This window comes from Hippoglossus hippoglossus, chromosome 21 (assembly GCF_009819705.1).
Source record: "Hippoglossus hippoglossus isolate fHipHip1 chromosome 21, fHipHip1.pri, whole genome shotgun sequence".
In the NCBI taxonomy this organism is placed as follows: domain Eukaryota; kingdom Metazoa; phylum Chordata; class Actinopteri; order Pleuronectiformes; family Pleuronectidae; genus Hippoglossus; species Hippoglossus hippoglossus.
Window position 1 is genome coordinate 16,573,977 of NC_047171.1, and position 23,362 is coordinate 16,597,338.

General features: G+C 45.2%; 1 protein-coding gene across 2 annotated transcripts in view; it reads right to left on the reverse strand.

Annotated features, from left to right (window-relative positions):
- The window catches only part of klf12b (Kruppel-like factor 12b), a 38,387-nt gene extending 16,393 nt beyond the window's left edge, over positions 1 to 21,994 (reverse strand). The window contains exons 1-2 of one of the 2 annotated variants that reach the window (XM_034575268.1): positions 21,826 to 21,994; positions 6,094 to 6,176 (exon numbers count right to left, since the gene is read on the reverse strand). In XM_034575268.1, coding sequence (XP_034431159.1) covers positions 6,094 to 6,176; positions 21,826 to 21,922 — 180 coding nt within the window. In that variant the 5' untranslated portion in view covers positions 21,923 to 21,994. The other variant, XM_034575269.1, reaches the window with a different exon arrangement.
- Between the last annotated feature and the right edge of the window lie 1,368 nt (positions 21,995 to 23,362).

Here is a 23,362-nt window from a genome sequence, read left to right on the forward strand (position 1 = left end):
TTTTTTTTACCAATCATAAAGGAAAAGCTCATTAAAGTTAAAGGGAAAAAAACCTCAGATCGAAGCTGCAGCAGAAAATGTAAAAATGTTCTGTGGATTTTCGTGCTCACTTTTGTTTTTCAGACTCACATTTCTTTCCCCTTATGTAATGCTGGCTGAGAGAGGATCTGCGGTGTATTACGAATTTTTCTGAGTGTGCGAGTGTGTGTGTGTGTGTGTGTGTGTGTGTGTGTGTGTGTGTGTGTGTGTGTGTGTGTATGCTCTTTTATGTGTACTATTTTTACTCCAGACTTGTATACTCGTTTTCAGCCTACAGGAAATGTTACGACCCCATGAATCAAAAAGTGCCTCTCACTGTGCGACTCCTCCCCAGTTGGAAAACAAACCCTACCCCATGAAATATGCCCCCCGATGACCCCTGGACTTCAGCGGGGTTCAGCTCAGGTTCAGTGGTGTCAGGTCAAGGTTCACAGCTCATTATGCTCTCCTTCATAATACCACCCACCAAGCACTTACAGCAGGGTTTCTACTGTTCTCAAAGCTTCAGGATTTTTTCCTTTATCACGAGACAGCACAAACAGGGTTAGGCGTCATTCACAGTCTTTGTGAAAATGTGATAAGATGATTTATGTCGTCCTGTGATAAAGAGATCAGCGCTCCTCCCTCATGGAAACTCATAGTTGGGTTTTTTTCCTTGTAGAACAGTTCAGCCAGAGACCTCTCCCACAAGAAATTGACCATTTATAGCAAATTGTTATACAGTTATATTTGGAAGAAAAGACACTGCCTTTTTGAGGGAGCTCCTCAAAGAATCAGGGCAGCAATAAGGGTTCTGCTGGGTGAACTAATCCGCCCTAATACTAAAACTCATATGTACACGGCTTTTAGACAGCTTTTAGAAAACTCCAATAGGATTCAAGATGCTCGATATCTTTGTTGTCACTGTACAGGTATAATGACATTTTGTATGGAGCAAGCCTGCAGGTAACACACAAATTGTGACTATAAAGTAAAAGAAAAAGAGTGAAATAGAAGCTATAAAATACATATTTGTACAATATGTGTACAAGGAATAGAAAAAGAGACAGTACAGACAGTGCTAGAATAAAGCAACAAAATCCATTTTGCTGCCATACATACAAGTGTCTGGAACCTGATCTCCATTGTCTTTCTCACTCTACTAGAATTATTGCAACGTTTAGAATCATAAGGGAGGATAAACATTATGATTAACTGTGGAAGACTTTACTTATTTTAAATGTATGAAAACACAGCCTGTATATACAGTCAAGATTTTGCATTTTACTACAAATCCTTGATGTATATGAAGAAGAAAACAGCCAAAAAACTACATGCTTAAATCTGATGCCTTAGAATTATTAGAAGCCCCTTAACATATACAATTTTATTTTATTTCATTCTATTTAAAGTTATATAGTTATCCACATTGTGTGCGTCGTTTTACGGAGAGCCTATATATAACACTATTGAACTGCTATGTAAAATGTATACTTCAACAAAGGTAACACTTGTGAGGGGAAAACACAGAGATGTGTAACAAATCGAAATAAAGTGATAAATCTGAATAAAGGGGACATTGCACAGAACATTGGAGGTGATGATCACCAGCATAATAGTTCAGTTGTCAGGTTACAAACTTCTCCACCTGTATGAATATGATTGGATTTTACTCATCACTTGGCAGGGAAGCAGCTAATGAATGACCCACTGTCGGCGAATCCCGAATGAAGCAGCTGACGCCAATCACCTGATGCGAGCTCAACTTAATTGCTCCGCAGGCGCTACCGCAGTGCTCCGTAACGTTTTTGAGTTTGTCTACTCATAAAGCCAACACCATGTCTACACAGGAGGCGTAGTGTGAACAGCATGTCAGTGGAGCAAGCTTCAGCGCTCCATCTGTACTGTGCACAGGATGTGTTCGGGCGCAGTAGTGAGAGTAGGTCACAGAATCAAACACACAGTCACTAGGCCTCAATATGCTGCGGGTGGCGTTTCAGTGCATGGAGCACAAGTGAAATGCGTGGCTTTTACGCGAACTCTGTAGACAGCTGGATCGATTTGAACAGAAGCCTATCTGTTTCATCAGACACGTGATACTTACAAACGGAAAAATGCGGTTAAAAGTGCCGTCTGTGCAGACACGCTGTGATGTAGCCTCGGGGGTTAAAGTGTAAAGTAAATCAAAGTCATTGTTGACTTCCTTCTCAGCAAAGTTTAGGTTTAACCAAAAGATTCTTCCCTTGGAAGATCAAGGTTCCAGATGTCCCTCCTTTACTGGCTGTACTGTTTCATAGCTTTAAAAGGAGACATATTATGCTCATATTCAGGTTTATAATTTTGAGTTATTACTTAGAAAAGTTTACATGCTCCAATGTTGAGAAAATAAATCACTTTTCTGTGGCACCTATTTTCAGCCTCTGTGTGAAATGCCTGGTTTTTAGCTCCTGTCTCTTTAAGAAGCCCCTCCCGATAGAGCCCAGTCTGCTTCGATTGGCCAACTGGCCCACTGTGCTGTGATTGGTTAAGCGCTTCAAACATGTGAAGGGCATATTGGCCTATGCTCTTGCTTTACCTGGCTTTGATCGTGGGGGGGGGGGGGGGGGGGGGGGGGGGGGGGGGGGGGGGGGGGGCCAGAGTAGCCACTAGGTGTGAATAATCTGTATTATCCACGATAGCTATCCGGGTCATCTGGATGTAACGCGACATCACAATGACCTGGAAGTATCTCGGACTACTGACGAGGAGCTTCAGGAAATTTAGGAGCAGTGTTTTCTTCTCCCTTTACATCGGATGTTTTATTTTATTTTATCTGCAGCCGCTGTATATACACCAAAAACCTACATAACACACTAGAGGAAAGAAAAACTGAAAATTCCTGACATGTCTCCTTTAAAAACATTTCAAAACAAATATCAGCTCATTTTCAACGTGTATGTTTGTGATGTCAAACGTCCTCTGAGCTTCTCTCGCAGCAGCTCCTCGTGTAGGCTTTCTTGACAGAGCCTCAAGCTATCCTCCAGCTGCTTTTGCATGTGATCTCTGTGTTTGCATGCCGCATATAGGATGTGAGTGTCACAGATCGCCTGCAGCAACACCGCCTGAAGGCTTTGAAGCCATTGGTTCCATTGAGGCTGATACTGTATCAGTGTTTTGGAAATCTTGTCTTTGTCAGTACGTGCTCTTACAGCGTGCAATGCTAAGTTCTGCTTCTTGTTTTTTTTTGCCAGTTCTGCTAGTGAAAGAAGACAGCAGAAGAGGAAAAAAAGAGGAGTGTGAAGAAAGTGTATCACTTGTGTGTGCCAACCACAAGTGCAGTCTGAATGCTGTTCACAAAACATATAGTTTCAGCCTTGAACTCTGATGCTAATGCAACATCAGCATATATATCCAACGATTAGTGTGAGGTAAGGTAGTAAATAATATATCCATTATTCATCTAGAAAAAACTTCTTCCAACACAAAAATGCTCAAAAAACAGGAAGGAAATAAAATCATGTTAAAATCTTTTAAAACTAAAAATAACATCAACATTCATCAGCTATTTTGTGCAGTTGGTTGGAAGTTAAGTACAAAGAGATTAAATCGTTACTGCAAATGCCAATCTATTCATTACCCTTTTTTATTGCTGTTTGTCTGTCTGTTAGATCAAATGAAATTTCCGGGAGGGGTGGGGATTGACCCGAGGAAAATATTGGGAGTGGATCTGGACAAACAGGCAGATTCAGTAAATTTATTTTCAATTTGAAATTATTAAAACGGGGGAGATGGGGCATTAGTTTTGGCAGAGGTATTTACAATCTGAACCCCTCCCCCCCCCCCCCCCCCCGCCAAGTGTTTTTATTTGCCATTTGTTTGTCTGTCTATCAGCCTGTCAACATGATTACTCCAAATCTACTGAACCAGTTTCCATGAATGAAAGTGTGTGGGGGGGATGGGGCATGACCCAAGGAAGAACTCATTCAATTTTGGAGCGGATTCGGACAAAGGTTTGGACCCAGGATTTATTTTTCACTTTCTTTATCATGGCAAGATAGGGCGTTAGCCTTGGTGGAAACATGTGCCCCCTCCCTCTAGTTGCTAGTAGCTACTTTCATTAAAGCAAAAAGCCACTTGAGGAAATGTTACATACAGCTTGTGATTATCCCGAGGCGAATGGCTACAAAGAAGAGACATTGTTAACTTCATACTTTTATACAATACCAGCACTCGACCTCTTCGGCTACAGTTTAACAACATATGTTCAAGCTGTGTCCTCCAGTTCTCAGTAATTGCACAAGAGTCACTTAACAATACCAGCATTTACAAAGTCTTGCACCTTGTTGCAAGAGTAATACAAATGAATGGTTCTCTCTTTATTCCAAAGTGTTAAAGTGTTAAAGTGCTCACTTTCGTGGTAACACCATGATGATGGCAGTTAGGAATATAGTCAGTTACTATAGGAACCTGTTAAATTAGCCAATCATCTGTGTAAAAAGAGGTAGACTTGTGTGGAAATAAAAGTGAAAAACAGAAACTTATTTGCATTTTTGGGGTTAAGTTATCCAACAGATCTCAGGCAGCACCAATGGAAAACTGAAGCCACCCCCCCACTTTCATTTTGACAGACATAAACACACTTACGCGCTCAAACCTACACATACTCACACACCCTGACACACATATAAAGATATGCTCGACCCGCCTGCCTGCCTCTGTCCTCATGCCATTGTCTTTATTAGGGGATACTGGTAAGCGGGACAGATTTTCCAGGCCCTTGCAGGCGGTCTAACGAGGCAGACCATTTCCAGCAAGCCCTTGGCCCCCCGCCACCCAAATGAAGACCACATTTCTGCAGCGGCAGCCTGAACTGTCTGTCTGCCTCTGCCATCTAAAGGGAAGCTCAGCCTGTTGGGGCAAGATTGGATCGGTGCACTTCAAAGCCGTGTGGGCTGCAGAGCTCACATCCTGTCTGTGACTGACATCACTACGCGTACCGAGGACGACTTCAAACCCCAGGTTGTCGGTGGCATAGCGAGAGTGTGGCTCGGGAACCCTTGAGCCAGAAAGAAGCCACCTGCTGCCTCTCTGTCAAGTCCTTCGATACGGAGAGACAGAGTGACTCCTTATCGAGACATCGCACCTCCCCAGCCAAACAATTGTCCAGAAGACTTGTGATAACCTGATGGGTTATCTGCAGTTGGTAATTTTCTCATCCATCACAGGCTGACACTCGCAGATTCGCCTCAACAGATACTAACTCCTCGCCTACCTGCTGATATATTGGGGGCGAGGACATTATTGATCTGTTATGAATGGAAATCAGCAATAGCTGAACACTAATTCCTCATGATTGCAAATATGAAGTGGCCTGCACCCACTGCACACACAGCTGTGGCAGCAACACAAAGCCCTGGTAACCTAGCAACAGCTTCACCATAACAAGACCACTTTATTTCTAGGTATGTCGAACCAGAGAGCACTGATACTGTATGTGGGCCGTGAAAAAGCCCAGCATGAGGTAACTCCATTATACCCAACATGGTCAGTGCACACTGTTTAATTGAACATCAAGTCCAAAAATGATGATGGTGATAGTGTTTGTAGAGGGACCACAGTGCCTTGTGTGTACTTCTGTATGTGCACAAGAGGGATATTAATTCATGTGTGTTCGTGAGAGAAAAAAAGGGCAAGAGAGGATGGAAGGAAATTGAGAGACATAAAGGAGCAGGAACAGACAGAGATAGATAAGATTTAGAGTTTCTCATGTGACCCTCCTCCCCGGAGCAGTGACTACATCTGCGCAATCACCCCCAGCCAGCACAGACTCCACGCTGGCCCCGGTCGCCTCCCCGAAATGCTCCCAATGCATTCCTGCTCCAGCTGTAGCTTCCCCTCCTCTTCACGGTTCCTCTCCTCTTCCTACTCACTACCATGCTCTCCCACCATTCCTCTTAGCCCCCACACTCACTGCGCTCTCTCACTCACTTGCCGGGGCCTGGGAGTGATTATCGGCCCATTGCCGGGAGGAGGGTAGAAGGAAAGGAAAGCAGGAGGAAAAAAGGGAATTGTCTGGAAAACAACATGCTCTCTTACCCCTTGTTCCGATTCCAGGGGCTCAGCTTTGACTCGGACTGCAGGCATTCCGTCAAGCATTAACATCCTGTTTCTGAGGCTGCCTGTGAAAGGGGACACAAGAGGAGGTGTAAGACGGGTGTGTTTTAGCATGACTAAGCAGGTCCCACACTCGAGTCATTCACAACATGGACACGGACAATGTTGAGCGTGCACCCGCTGACGAATAAACACATTTTAAATAGGCACAAATTAATGTTTCAAAAGCCATTAAAAGCTAGAAAGAAAAAAAAGATGCGCGGAAACTGTGTAAACTCAGCCGGAGCACAGCGTGACTCCCTCTCCTCCATAATAAAGATTTTCAATTGCCTGGTAGGCTGCTGTGGGGCTAATAACACTTCATAGCACTGAAAAAAAAAATCCTCTTAACGCTTCAGTGGAATACAAATACTTGCTTTGCTATGCAGTTACTCAACAACAATGGTGACATCTATGATAACGTGAATAAAATGATGACGTAAATAATATACACAATTACTCCTATTATTACTACTACTACTATTCCCTATGTACAAAGTATCACACCACATCATGTTATATTCACACACACACACACCCCCCCCGCTCTGTACAGTGGGCTGCAGCGTCCGGCTCCTCAGTCCGTGCTGTGGCTTTAAGAGGGCTCCACAGATGGAGCCAGTGACAACAATGCATGTTCCGTATTCCTCAGCTGGGGCCGACCTGAGGTAACCCTCCCTCTCATTATTTTAGCAGCAGTGCATGGAGGAATGCGAGCGAGACCAACCGACCCCAAACATCTCTCTTACTCCCCAACTGTTGGCACCAGCAGCGGGATGTGTGGCCCAATCCGCGCAGTCAGGAGTGACGCCGCTACATGACTTTTGTTGTGCGGAGAGAGAGAAAAAGCTCCGGGAATCATAAATGAGACGTATGCAGCTGGTTTCCTGACCCTCTAACCACACCATAAGATCTCACACACACCACCACATCCACGTGGACATGTCCAATAATCAAGTTTTTGTACTCACCAGAAAATCCACTAATGCCATTTCTCTTTCTACGGAATTCTTTCAAAATTGCCACAGCAGATTCATTTAATGCCAAGTATTGTTCCGCCACCTCTTAGATTCTCAAGCAACCGCTTAATCCTGACTGTGTTTGTGTGTATGTGTGTGTGTGTGTGTGTGTGAGAGGGAGGTAGAGAAAGAGGGAGGATTTACTCGGCCTGCAACCCCCCCAGATCTCGCCTCTCAGGTCTTAGTCCCTCAGGTACCCTGGCTGTGCTGCTATTGTATTGTTGTCCAGGATGTCCTTCGGCTTCAGGTCTTGGTAGGCCCAGATAGCGTTGCCATAGTAACGGCTGGGCAGGTGGAGCTGCAGCCTCAGTCCAGCCTCAAGCCATGTGTCGAGGAGAGGAAGAGAGGCGAGCGTGCGGAGAGAGGCTGAAAAGTGAGGTTTGTTTTTACTCCGGAAGACCATCACTCCAGCAAAGAGACATTTTCCCCTCTTATTTTTCAGGGTGCACTCAAGATTCAGATGTGCTCAGTTTTACTTTTCTTTTTAGCCTAAATCTTTTTTTGTTTCCTTTCCTAAATAACCCGCTCCTCTTACTGAAAAATAAAACAGCTTTCACTTTTGTGCAGCAGAATTGCGCAAGCAGCAGCCTCAACCCATGCGCCTACAGTCCAGTTAATCCAGTGGTGTGTGAGCACCTTCCTAATGAACTGGCCTGCAGCAAGCTATTCATAGGAAATCAATGGCAAGTGCATACCCCTACTTGTGACTGTAACGACCAGAAAGCTAACAGCAGCGAGAGACCTAACACTGAGTAATGAGCTAACACAGGGGCACTGTGTATTGAGGAATTCATGTCGAAATACTTTGACTGAAGTCGACTGTCAATAGCTCCCAGGAAAAGATCACGCTGGCCAGTTGGAGCTCAGGGATCACAAGTGTAAAAGATTAAAAATGAGAACAAAGATTGAGTTTGAAATGAGGAGAATTTCGTTCAAGTTAATAAACCGATGTGTTTCCAGTCCTCTCCAGCACTAAATTTGGTGCGCTGGCTGCGAGCTCCGGCAACCAGCAGTGTGCTGTCCATCAGTGGTATGAGGCTCTGTGTGTGGGAGATGGAGAGCGGGAGGGGGTTAGAGGGAAACAGGGTAGATTAAGATCACCTTTCCATTTGCTGCACTCCGAAATGAAATGGCCATCCCAGGTGTGTGGGGGAGTTGGATGGAGAGGAGGGCAGTGGAGTGTTGAAGCATCTCATTTCTCCCTCCCTCCCTCCCACCCACCCATCCATCCACCCATCCACCCTCCCGTCCCCACCAAAATCCAGAGGAAGAAAAAATACTAAAAGGTATAGGGAGCAGGTGAAGATTGAGGCCAGTTCTAGCAGCAAAATAAAAATATTTCAGTGTCTGCTGCTCTCTTCACTTTTCTGTTTATGCTTATTTGTGCGCCTGTTTATGCATTTCGAAGTACAAGCTCAAACTCCCACCTCATATCCGCATCTATGACCCACAGGTCCGCTATCTCCCATCTCGCTGATGGGCTATCAGCTCTGTGTGCTGACTGAGGCGATAGCAACTTGCTGGAGTGAGAGGATAAAGCTCAGCCGAATCAACCCTGAACAGACTATCTGGATCAATTAGAGGTGGGGGGGGGGGGGGCGAAATCACCAAGAAACCTCTGACCGGTGGTTAGCACTGTCACAGCAAGAGGCGGTTCGGCTTTCTGTGAGGAGTCTGCATGTTCGCTTGTTTGCGTGGGTTTTCTCCAAAAGTCCAAAGACATGCAGATTGGGGTTAGTTTGACTGGAGAATATAAATTGACCATAGGTGTGAAAGTGAGAGTTGGTTGTTTGTTTGTCTCTATATGTTTTTGCGATACACTGGCGACCTGTCCTGGATGTACCTCGCCTCTCGGCCTATGTCAGCTGGGATACACACTACAGCTCCCCCTGCAACCCTCAAAGGATAAGCGGTACAGATAATAGATGGAAGCTCTGACCTTCTGAGACCTCAATGACACCATCCCCTCCTAAACCCATGTGCAGATGTTTGCACGCTCGCCACATAAACCCCATAACATACAAAAGGAAACCATGTAAAAATTCTACAAGTCTACAGCCCACGGTCTACAAATCCCCGGGAATGGCTCAATTCATTTGCTGTCAGTTTGCTGATATTTGAATGAAGATGGATTTTCTTGAGGTAATTGTTTATTGTTGATTGCTAAACAGGAAGTAGTTCCATTGGACAAAAGCTCAAAGGTGTGTGTTGTTTGAGTGGGAGGTGTAAATCACCGTGAGTTCATGTTCTCTCAGCACATGAGAGTGTGAAGACAGATCCTGCTCGACGCCATCTCTGGGTGTTCGCTCACACAGCAGTGAAACTCATTTTCCAAATCGAGGAGAAAGTTAAGCTTAAACAAACTCACAAGAGCAGTTTTAGTATCTGGCTGTGTGTACTCTCTTCTGTGCACATACTTGCACATGCACACACCCAGAGACCCACTGTAACAGACGGGCCCCGCCAATGCTTTGTTCCCATGTTGAGCGCCCAGAGCAACTGGGTGCATCTGTGTCACAGAGGCTGGACCTGCTGCCACGGTCTGCGACGGAGGAGATGGGGGTGGAAGGGGGGGCAATGAATTATGGGAGACACATGAAGACGGCTTAAGGAAGGTGATAGTAAGAGAAGTGAGCGAGAGGGTGAGGGTGGGTGGGTGGGTGGGGGCTTGTGGTGGGAGCGGCTGAGGGGAAGCGGCCGAGGGGAGTTGAAGAGGTTGGGGGGGGGGGGAGGCGGCGAAGGTGGGGTTGAGCGGGGAGGGGGGGAGGGGGGTGTTTAGTGGGCAGAGGAGGAGGGGCTCTAGTCGGACAAGCGAGAGAGGGTAGAGAGGGGATATGGACCCGAGCCAAGGCCCGGTCGAGCGCAAAGCACACGGTGCAAGAATGCCAACAGACTCCCCCCCCCCCCCCCCCCCCCCCCCCCCCCCCCCCCCCCCCCCCCCCCCCCCCCCCCCCCCCCCCCCTCCCACCCGGTCCTCCGCCAAAGAGAAGAGAGAGAGGAAAAAGGGGAAAGCAGGAGAGGGGAGGAAAAACATCGAAATGTTGCAAATCTGAAGCAAATGATTAACTAGTAAACTAGAGCAAAATGCATGAGAAAGGACGGCGCTGTGGGGCGACGTGAGAGGAGCATTTCCTGTGTTGTACGCCATTGGCCTTTTTGCCACAGCTCACTTCCCCCTTGTGTGCCACTGGACACCCCTAGGTGACACATTGGCCTGATAACAAGCCGACATCTACGAGCTCCCCAGCACACTCCTCTGCTTCCTCTCTTTTGACTCGCTCGGTGCGGAAACTTTTAGAAAAAGGCAGAGCAAGCGGAGGAACGTTGAGAACTCGCTCACCAGACAGGTAACACAGACACCTTTGTAGACCCTGGGGGAAATAAATGTCTAATATATGTTTGTTAAAACACACAGATTTTGCAGTGTTGATTCAAAAAGAGCAACAATTGAATCACAGCTGATTTTGATCTCGGGCCTCAGTCTGCTTCACATTAGGCCGTCTCTGCTCATGACCTCATCTTGCTGGCCTCATTCTGGTCTTGAGAGTCATTCAAAAAGTTCCCCGCAGAGTTACTACTTTAAAGAGTAACTGCGCCCTGCCAAATAACAGCGCTCGATGTGGTCAAAGGTTCAACAGACTTGAACCTTCAACCGCAGAGCCCAGTGATGCCCTGGAAAGCAAAAACATAGACAGCAGGGATGCACCGATCCGATTCGAATATCAGATATCGGCCCATTATTGAGTTGTATAGGCGCAGATATAACAAATAACAATTTAGTCAATGTATAAAAGTTTTGAAAGCAATGTTTAAGTCAAGCCTGATGTTGATATCTACACAAATAAAGAATGACCCCATGTTCCTTCCACACAGTGAAGCATAAAGCTTGTTTAATTAAACACTGGTATCAGAGAAGCATAGTCCGATACTCAAAGCATACTCAAGTGTGATGGAAGGGAAAAAGTAATACCACATAAGTTAGTCTTTCTAAAAGCTGCATATAGAAGCCATTTGGATTGTCTAAACAAAAGGTTATTGGGTTTTACTCATGTATCGCTGCTACACACTTTGGCTTTCGAAAAGAAAAACTATTTCAGAATATGTCGTGTAAGTCTTACATTTTCAGGGAGAGTGCTGCAATGCATTTCCTCCATGTGAAGTTACTCTTTAAGAGGAACAAGTGGCAACCATGGCTGACTAAATCCATCGCAATGTCTTTTCATCCTGAGTTAAGATTTAAAAAATGAAGGTGAAGTAACATTCCATGTAAAGCTGTGATGGCATCTTCGTCGTTACAGTGACTAATCATAACTGAACTTTGTGTATGAAATAGACGGAGTTCCCCTTTAACAACTTTCCCACTGCATACAGCACACGCCAGGTAAACAGAGTTGATGTTACGTGTCGATGTAAGAACGGTGGAGATGTGAGTTTTCCCTGAGACCTCACTCCTGGATGTACTGAGATGGACATAGTCTTTTTTTTTCTAGTCATTCCTGGCACTCTGTGAATGGTCTCAGAATTTCCATTTCATAAGATGTATTTTCCTTGGCAGCAGCAGCAAGCAAAGTCTTTTGGATGCTTCTGGGACATTTTTGAACGGGGCTCAAGAGAGCAGAGTGCTGCTACTACCTCTCCAGCCACAGAAGCACAGACTTCTCTAACCCGGTGGCATCAACCCCGTCCTATGTGCACTACCCTTTGAAAAAGAGGAGAGAATAAAGTTCCCTCTAGGGTTAAAACCCCCTTAGAGATGCACTCAACTGATGCACTTTACCTTAAAACTCCCTGTGTTTCCCTCGGGGAATAAATCAGCTCCACAGAGGGACAACACAGCTCACTTCATGAACACAGCTATTATTAGACCGAATACAATCCTCATGTGTTGGATTTTTTTTCCCTCTCTGGGACATACAGCCAAATTTGGGAAGCTTATCAAGCCCCATCAATTTGAAATGGGGGTCAACTCCTAAAAAATGTCTGGAAAATTGGGTCTGAAGCCCACACATGAAGAGCGCAGCATGTAATTATCTGGGTCAGACGTGGTCACAAAAAGAAAATGTACGGTGGTGAAGGGTGGCACTTGGGTAGAGCATCTAGAGGGCAGTCACATGACGTAGAACTTCTGCTGAGGAAAGGAATCTCGAATCTCAGTCTTTCAAATACATCAAAAATGACTGGGTATACGCAGGTTTTTAAACACAGGTAAACCCGCTCAAAAAGACAGATTTACTCTTCTCCCATTGTCAGTAGAGGAGTTTGTTTTTCAGTTTTTTCCCCCTGGTGAGTCATGTTCGACGGCACAAACGCACCGGAAACTGAGAAGCTCTCTCACCTCGGTGACTTGCCAGAGTGGTATCTTGCACGATTTGAAGAAAAAGAAAATTACCCTTGCACCTTGTTACTACGATTTCGAAAACACAAACATGGTTATTTACCCGCCAACGCCTGAAAGTTCAATTTGTGTCATAACGTCGCACTGCCAATAAAAAGCTGCATCATAGTAATTTGACCCTAGAGTGAATGCCGATTGTATCCATTCCCATTGCATAAGAAAGCCAGATGTTATTGGATGTTAGTGGATTTTTAAACCAGTGGAAAACGGTTTCTTTCTTTGTTCATCCTGAGATATTTGTATTCCTCCAGTTTCACATCCATCATGTGCGAGAAACGTTCTCGGCGTGATCACTGGCTTTGTCTGATTCTGTCCGGCCTTCACCTGTTGTTTTATCCGATGCGACGTTACACAAGTGACTGGGCTCCCTGTTGCCCTCAGTCATGCAGCCAGCAAATCAAAAACAACATCGGCTGATTCTCCTTGACTTCATGAAACTCGGAAGCAATAAACACATTATCAAGGATCATTTGATTTAAAGAACCTGTCGGCAGCAACTGAAATATGGCCATTATGCTCACATACCGACTTGTGACTTAATGAATAAGCCTTGCATGACCAACCTTAAAGCTGCTGGTGAGGAAGGATGTTATCGACAAAATAGTTGTCAGAAAACGGCAAGCACAGGGAAAGCTGAGCATTTCTAAAAACCAAAGACGCGGAGGAGAATAGGCCGAGACAGCCCCGGAGATGGACACCAAAAACCATTTGCACGGGTTGAATGGAGATTGCAAAGGGGTTTATTGATCTGATTGATCTGTGCTTCAGAATGAAAATCAAGCTCCATTGTTGTGAAGCCCAGCTTTGTTTGTGACCCACTGCAGAAAAACAGATCCATAGTGTGACTCTTTCCATAAAGTTTGAATTTTATATGTGGTATTCTAAACACAACTATTTTTTTAAACTAGTGTACGATACATGTGTAATGCAGAGTGTAAGCTTAAAAGAGGCGAGAAGATTACCTGAGCCTGGGTTCCTGGGGTTTGGTTCAGAATGTGTGAATAGGCTCAGCAGCAATGTGTTGTGCCATTTTTTGTTTTCACTCCAGCGCTCTCCTCATTATGTAAGTTCCTGTACACATCTAATGCAAAAACTTTCCTTCATATACAGCGTACAGTCTGATATCAACTCTCTTTATGGCAGTAGCAACAAAGGAAGAGTCAGATATGTAGATGGATAGAGGAGGAATAATTTCTCATGTGTGCATCTATGTGAAAGTGAGATAGCAGTGTGTGTTCTTGAGCCAGTGAGCTCAGCACCTGGGAGGAAACCAGCTCCATTTGAAGAGTTTACCCATGTAAATACACAGAGAACACACACATACACACACACACATATAAACAACACACGCTCACGCACAAGCGAGGCCCACGGAAGTTCCCTTATTCTGGTGGATTGCCCTTGGGTCTTTGCTATTTCTGCCAGGGGCAGGGGGATCCTGTGTCAGTAATCCTGTCGGGATGAAGGGGATGAGGTCGCCGGATGCAGCTCAAGTCCACAGCCTTCGCCACACACAGATACACAAACACACACAATCGTAGGTACAGTTTGCTGAGTGGGTAATACTGTACTTTTCACACAAGAAAAAGAATGTAGTATTTAACAGAAGTTGATCCCACTAAATGAATAAAACTCTGTCATACTCCAACACATGGTTTTATCTAATGCATCTCAAACCACTGACAATACTTTGATCGGATACTGTATGTCTGTAGTGTCTCTTTGTATTCTTAGTAACACCTATAAACAATTCTAAAAATAAAACAAAGTTTTCAATAGGTCAAAGAGAAAATCCTGTGAATATTTTTGTTTGATGAGACTTTTTGTCTTTGTGTAAGATCTGCATCTCAACTAATACCGCCTCCGTCCCCTTTTAAGGTCTTGTGAAACTGTGGGAAATGAAGAAGCTATTTATTCTGAGAGGAAACACTCAAAGCGAAAAAAGGAGTCGGTCGCTGTCTGGTTTGTCTGCGTCTGTGTGTCAAACGCACTTCTCATGAAGATGACTTCCTGAGCCACAGCCCTGTTCAGACAATCTGACTACCACACTTACTCACAAATCTTGTGACCTTTACCTGCACCTATGATGAACCAAGTTTATCCTACATTCAGACACACAGACACACACAAAACCCCCTCGATTTCACAGCATGTGCCCATGAAAGAAGAATAAAGACGCCCATTCAACACAAACAGCCTCCCACACACACCTACAGTATGCTCGCACACACAAACACGCATGCACATCAAACACGCACAATGACACACATGCACTCCTCCACAGTGCTCCAGCGAGAGGTGCACCAAGAGTCTGACATCCTCTTGCATCATGTGCCTCAAATGCAGCAGAGAAACAGCAAAACAAGCTGTGACCGTGACGGCTCTAAAGTGAGGTGGCATTACTCAAGCGAGCTTCGACTCACAAGTCTTAGCAATTTGTGACACCATTCTGGGCAGTTTATATCCATTTGAAGATCATTTCATGTAATCATGAGAAGGACTAAGTTAGATATTCCAGTGTGAGCGCTGGACTGAGTTAAGAAACCACAAATAGACTCCTCAAAAAACAGCTCCCAAACAGCCAATACACTGCGAGGTCTTCTTGTTTCAACATAATCGGGTGACCTCTCTGGAACACCCTTCACGCACACACACACGCACTCACCTCGGTAAATGCAGTGGGGTCAGCGGCTGTGCATCTAAAATAGCCTCTGACACAAAACTCACTTGTACCAAAAGGAGGAGGGGGGGGGGGGGGGGCAGAGCGAAATAACACGCAGTAATTGGCACGGCGTTTCAGGAGGACGCTGCAATATTCTTTTCATGTTTATGGCGAGGTTTTCACACGGTGGGTCTATACTGTCTGTGTGCACGAGAGAGAGAGGGGGAGACGGAGAGAAAGGGTTAGCTCCAGTGGATCAATAAAAGATGCACTAAGTGACTCTCTTCTCGTCTCTTATTTACTCTCGGTGCAGAGGTCCCACGCTGAGGTGACCACACTGCAGTACTTGATAATTATCTCAAACTGTCCGAGGTGCATCGCGGGCTTCAGAATTCGCAGTAAATAAATTGCTGGAAAAACCACAGAGCATTTCTTTTCTCCACTGAATGCTTGTACGCAATCCACTATAAAACAGAGAGATATAGAATATTACAGAAAGCGTGTTTAGAATAAAAACCCGTGAGAGTGCACGTGAAGTTGTGAATCACAGCACTCAGTCATGTAAAGGTTACGGCTGCTCTCTGCTTAGAGATACTGAAGGTTGCTCTCATCCGCTGCCCTAACATTGAGGTGGGATGCATCGGATTAGCATCCTCACAATAACCTGCATCCTTCCCACCACCACCACTATCACCGCCAACCACCCACATACTCTATCTCTCTCGCCCTCTCTTCCTCCCCTCCCCAAGGGATGACAGTCCACTCCTGCTGCCCTAATGGGGGATTCTTTGAGTGGGCTACTGTCTTTTATCCCCCCAGGCTCTTATATGTGTATATGTGTGTGTGCATTTGTTCTAACATGTATGTCTGAATGTGTCGTGCATGTGTGCGTGAGTGCATGTGCGATCTCTCCCTCCCCCAACATATGCACCGTGTACATACACGCTACTCACAATGGCTCGTCTACTGTATTGTATGGGAACATATGTGCACTCACATGCACTCTCAAAGAACGACCTACATGTTTCACAATAATCGTACAATGCAGGCATGCGGAGACACCAATACAATGACTCATCTACTACATATCATCTCTAACACTTAAACACACTTTTTTTTTTCCCAATTCTCTCCTGCTGCCCTTTTTCTCACCCGCTGTCTCTGGTGATACAAACAGACGCATGCATACGGGCATGTACACAAACACACGAGGTTAAATGCATTGGCCTTAGTGTTTAATAGTCTTGATGCAGCATCACTAAGAGCCTACCCTATCTAACCTCACTTTGTGCTGACACAACCAAATCCACCCCAACACGCGGCATAAGGAAACAGACAATATCGACCAACCGAAACATTCCTACACTTATTACATCAAATGTGCGGGCAGTTATTCTCGCTCACTGAGTTTTTTCGCCTTGGTTTGACCCATTCCAGCTCTCCAACACCACTCAGTAAAAGCCAGCAGCTGTGTTTACCTCCATTACTCATCTACTCGTGCCTTCTCCTCGATTATTTTTCCTCTCCTTTCCAACTGATGCGATGCCATGTTGATACCTGGTCGAAGCAGCTAATCGAGCGGCGTCATGGCGCATAGCATGAGCTAACATTTCGGTCATCGCTGGAGCCAAAGTGCCCATGGAATGCCACAGTCACCCCCAAATGGTTTCCACATGTTGTTTGCATAGTTTCCTCTCCTAACAGTTGACCTACAGTACAACTGGAAACAAAGTTCACAGTAATCCGTGTAGCATCCGTGTGCAGGTCTGCTGAAGTCATCTGCACCGAGGCAAGAGAGCTGTAGTTTCAGTAAAGGGAAACTCTTCCTGTAATATCACCTCAAAATGGTCCAAAACAATCTGAAAATGATGACTACGAACAACTCCCCCATCCTCTTATCTTGGCTTCCTTCCTTCTCTTCCTCCTTCTATTGACCAACCACAGTTGGCTAAAGCAAAGCAGACGCTTGCTTGAAGGAGGAAACATCACCAGAGATTGACATACATTTCCATCTGAGCCATGGAAACACCAAGCCATCTTAAATCAGAGTCTGGGGTCAAGCGCTGCTATATGAGTCATTTCCAGTAAGCGCTGAGTGTTCAGCTCTAGAGATGGTGTCATCAAGAACAAAACTTGGATCTGGGCACTGGTCAGAAAACATTGCCTTAAATACACATCCACTTACATCTGTTTGTTGTTTGATGACACATTTTTATGAAAAGATAAGATGAGTTGTCCTTTGGCTTTTTTAGAAGTATTCAACCGAGGAATGCAACTAAAATCAAAATACTTACGGTGATGTTTGACAAGCTGTAATCGCCAATGTTAGATTCTGTTTGCATTCACTGTTTAGACCACGTTTGCACAATACTTTCCGTTCTCTCTCTCTCTCACTCTCTCTCTCTCTCTCTCTCGCTCTCTCTCGTACTTAGTCACAAAACCCACATGCTCCAGGACTCCGTGTACACCCTTAACTCGATTTTGGTAAACAAACGTGGGCTGGACACCGGGGGTCAAAGGTTGGCCCCACAGGAGAAAACGCACACAGGGGAGGGAGAACATTTTGTCATCTCCTGACATGATGAAACCACAGCACACAGAGTTAGACTCACAGCTATCACCTACAAATATTGGTCTTATTTCACACACAGGAAGCTCAACATGACAACCAGCCGCATGTCTTCTGGTGCAGCGTGAAACAGCAGCAAAGTAGCTCCAGATGTTTTGGATGCTTAACCCTCTCGATCCTTGACCTTTTTGTCACATTGTTTTCATTAGCTTTGTATCCAGGTACATCCATTAATATGCAAAGCCGTCTGTCTGGCTGCTGCCTGTTACACAAATTGTGTAAATATGATCTTGACACACGGGAACCTGAGGGTAGGTAACTCTCGCTCTATGGCTGAACGTCCAGGTTTGACAGCTCTCTGGAAATGTGATGAAACCTTAATAACCAGGGGCCACAGAATATCCCGCGGTGCACCTTAAGCTTTCCCTACCTCTTTAATTTTCCTCAGCTCACATTCAGGGTCCCCCCCAGTGAATCCAGCCGTACCGTGGACTGCAGTCTATCTGCAATCAATGACGATACACTCCACAACACCCACATGGATCAATGATACAGCATTCTGTCAATATGCCAGCAGTTAACCCAGCTGATTAGGGGGTAATACTGGGAATTTCACGTCTCCCTGAATAAGACAGTGAGCCTACATGTAGTTGGAGTGCACATACAAGACGCACGACACTTCTTCCTGAAAGACACAATCTGTCAGCACACACCCAAATTGTGAGTTGTGATCTGTGGCAGACAGATGATGCTTTAAGTGAGGGGGGGGGGGGGGGGGCGATCCTTCCGAGCAATTAAATGTGCCGGGCAGAGCTGTGTTGATGGACAGTTAGAGTCTATCCGTTGGTGACTGGCTTTTTAATTGAGTCCCCCCCCCCCACCTGCATTGATCTCTATCATAAGCCGTTGGACCATGTCTTGAGGTGGGGGGTTGAGTCGTGGCAGCAGCAGTTTGATGCAGTTGTGTGGTGGGAAACAACTCGGGTGAGCCGCATCATATTGTTCACGATCAAACCAGTATGGTTTTAATTGTGATAAATATTAACATATGTGATTCAACGTGACGTACAGTGGAAGACAGTGAAAATAAATTACCGATGTAAGTGTTTATTTAGCTAAAGATGCCAAACCAAACATTTGAAAACAATCATTAAAAACCTGCCTGGAAAAACAGCAACAAATCACTTTGCTGACTGAAATCATTTCGTTGAGTCCCGTTCAACGATTCACAGCAACTGACAGAGTAATTTCACTTTTTGACCTCAGCCAAGGATGGTATGTTTTCACCACAGTCTGCTTGCTTGGTTGGTTGGTTGGTTGGTTGGTGGGTTGGTTGGTTGGTTGATTAGCAAGATTATGGAAAAACTACTACAGATTTCCACTAAACTTGGTGAATGGGACATGAGCCAAGAAAGAACCCTTTAAATTTTGGCCCAGATCAAGGAAATTTGTTTTCACTTTTTTTTTTACATTGCGAGATCGGACATTTTTTAACCAATTTCCCAGCGAACAATGCAAGGATGCCGATAAAAACAAAACCAAGCATGTTTGGGGGACTGATATCTATGAGTGTGTAGTTTCTATATGACCCTAACCCTAAATGCACTTCCTTTTGTACATCACATATCACCATTCATACTGTTGTGATATGCAGTGCTACATCTGACTGTCTGTATGTTCAGTCTGTTGCTGCTTCAAGCTGTTTCGTTCCCTGTCATGTTACACATGTTTGTACAGTTAATAGTACAGCAGACACTTTCTTTTGCACGAGTCTTCACACCACAATTGTTTCTGCGAGTTTCGCTGTCTGTATCACAGCTCAGCTGTCAATGGTGTCATCAGTCACTATGATGATTCACTATATAGTCGGTTTGGTTCAGAGATTCAACATTGGAGATTTGATCTGATTTTCTACAGCGTTTTATCATATTGTTATGTCATCGCAAAAATACCCTTCAGGATTCTGATATTATCTTCAAGTGTTATCACCCTCCCCTCATAGCAGCCTTCACCCATTTGTTCACCAGCGCCAGGATATATTTATATTTCCTGTTTCAGAGCTTGGATATGATTCTTCTTCACTGTAGAGTCTCCACTACGTGTGTGGTAATATCAGCCTGCTTATTCATGCACAGTGAGAAGGCCCTTTTGTAAATGGATTTAAGTGAGAGTTTAAATGGGCACTAATCTCACTCGCTGAACATCCCTGAGCTGCAGGGGGTCTCATCCACGGCACACACACACACACACACACACACACACACACACACACACACACACACACACACACACACACACACACACACACACACACACACACACACACACACACACACACACACACACACACACACACACACACACACACACACACACAAGCCCACCCCCTTCTTTTTCTTCCTCTTTATTAATTTTTTTGTTGTTGTTGTGCATGGCACCCCCACTTAAACGCACACACACAAACACACACCCTATGGCTGTTAGACAGTTAAAGCCAAACCAGGGCCTCTCCATAGCACGGGGGTAAAGTCACAGAGGTCAGTGCTCAGTTTCCACATCAAACCCAGGAGCAGGGGCCAGAGTCTCATCGCCCCCCCTCCCACCTTCCTCGCTCCCTCCCTCCTGCCCTCTTGCTCCCTCCCCTCCTCTTGCCACCACTCACCCTCCTCCCCCTCCTGCTGGATGTACAAATGCCTTTGCTGTCAGCTCTGCCCTGGTCCCCTGTAATTGAAAATAACAGCCAAGGGCCAGCCCCCGGCCACTCTCCCCAGCCTGGTGGCTCCCTGCCTCTCTGACAGCCACCCATCAATACCAATGACTATTACCCTGGAAGTGAGAGCGCTGCCGATGACATCCAAGACACCACCCCTGCAACACTCCCCCCCCCCCCCACACACACACACACACACACACACACACACACACACACACACACACACACACACACACTCACACACACACACACACACACACCCCCAGTGTCCTTCCTCCGCTACCCGAGCCTCCTAATGTTTAACCCGTTGCTAACAGCCTCCTCTCTCTATCTCTAAGCTGCTACAGTAGGCTATCATGGGCAAACAAGCCTGTCCCTCTCTCTCTCGCACACACACACACACACACACACACACACACACACACACAGACATACACACACACACACCCACACACACACAACAATGCTTTGCACAAATACACACCCACACACATGCACAAACACAACTCTCCTATGACAAGTCACAAAAGTCTGACAAGCAGCAAACTTTTTTCCTCGCAGTGAGCGTGCTCACAGGGGGAGTTTGGTGTGTGCTGCTGCTGCTGTCACACTTCAAACTCTCACATTCACCACACTCAGTCAATAATCACTCCACAACTCTGCGGAGCTCTGAAGTTGCTCTGGAGGTAAACGATTTCACAACCGGTGCCGGCCACTGCAGAGTCAGGATGCTGCTGCTGCTGCTGCCCATGCCCACGGCCACCGATCACTTCTCTTTCCTCATCTCTTGTAATGACAGCTTCTGATTCTTCTTTCTCATGGTGGGGGGGTAAAGTGTTACATGCCCAGTGCGCACCATGCAGGGCTCTCTGGTTTGACAGCCACCAGACACAATGCCATAGGTGATCGGAGTTGTCATCTGCCCTGACAGAGCAATGACAGCTGAACAAGACGCACTGAACACAAGCACAAAGCCGAGCAACGTGACAAATAAAGCACGGAGCAGCGGCAGCAGAGGAACAGGACGAGAAAATGCACAGACCTTGTCAGGAGCTGCAGAGCCGTGGAGACCAGGACACTGTTTTCCTCTCCTCTCCTCTTCGCTCCTCTCACTCTGCGCGTATGTCCGTGTGTACTGTACGCGTGTGTGTGTGCATGTGTGTGTGCGTGTGTGTGTGCGTGTGTGTGTGCATGTGTGTGTGTGTGTGTGTGTGTGATCAGCTCCCTCCCCTTCTGCCTCTCAGCTGCTCAGCTTAGGCAGTTCTCAGGAAATGAATGGGAGCGCACAGAGAACTGTTGTACTTGCAAATGACTTACCCCGAGTCACATGATCCGCTAAATGTAGGGTGGGCCGGTGGGTGGAGGCTTCATAAGCAAAAAGGGGAAGACAATATACTCTAAGCTTTAACAGCATGCATCGAATTACACGGGGCCCCTCCAGGGAGGTTTCCGACGCGTCCGCGCTCCAGACCCGGGCACACCGGACTCCGTGGCTCGGCCCCTCCCGGAGCGCAGCGCCGAGCACCGGGGCACCTCCCCGTTTAAAGGGGCCGGCGGAGAAGTGAGGGCGCAGGAATCATTGTGTTCATTCAGACCCATGATGCGTTTCTTTAGTCTTGTCACATTTACAGAGGATTAATAATCTGATACGTCTTCATTTCTTTCTTAACTCATTTTGACGTTTTATTGTGTTTGACTGTTTTGTGTGCTAATGTATGCCTAAATTTCCCTCTATCTATCCATCTATCCATCTATCTATCTATCTATCTATCTATCTATCTATCTATCTATCTATCTATCTATCTATCTATCTATCTATCTATCTATCTATCAATCTATCTATCTATCTATCTATCCAATTCTTCAATCATTCTAATGTACCTTCACACTTAAAGAGAATAAAGTTATAAAGAGAGAGTGGGTGGTTACTTTAAATATGTTTGAATAGTTGAAATATTCTGATCAAAACTTTTAATAAAGTGTAAATTATTTGTCATCAATAGAAGCTTGGATCAGAAAATGAAAGGTGCAGTGTGTAAGATTTAGGTGAAAGGGATCTATTGGCAGAAATTGAATATAAAATAATCCTAGTGATGTTTTCACAAGTGTGTTTCATCTAAATTATATGAATTGTTGTTTTCTTTACCCTAGAATGGACCCTTTATATTTGAATACTTTATATTTACATCAGGAGCGGGTCCTCTCTACGGAGGCCGCCATGTTTTTTACAGTAGCCCAGACTGGACAAACTAAACACTTTTTGAGTTTATGATAACTGAAGGCTACCACAGGTTCTCTCTTCACCAATAGATGTCCTTAAATTATACACACTGAACCTTTAAAGGGCCACTACTTCAATAATTTTGAAGAATATTTAATGGCCACGGTCTGAACCAAACTTCCTTGTTATATCATATATATTTTATTAAGCTTTAGGTTGGACATTAAGGATCACACTTTAACATTGTGAGATAGAGTCCATGGTGGAGATATGTGCATATGAGTACTACTGAGAATATTTGATCCTCATGTTACAGAATTATGTTTTTACATTCATGCTCTAAAGGAAGAAGGTTACCTGTTCTCATGTTGAACCTCAGTTTAAGAAATGGCTGTACAATCTTGATTTTGTGAGATTAAAACAACCAATAATGGTCCAATAGGCCGTGTCTGAAAACAGCCCTTCATTCACTAACCCCCGCTTCACTTTATAGTGACTTCTATATGAAGAACTACAATGAGCTCATCAGAAAGGAACGTTTCGGACACTACTCGGACACTGCAGATATGCATCTGACATCGGCATGTTGACATTTCATGCATTTTATTCTCCTATTTTTTTAAATAAATTGCA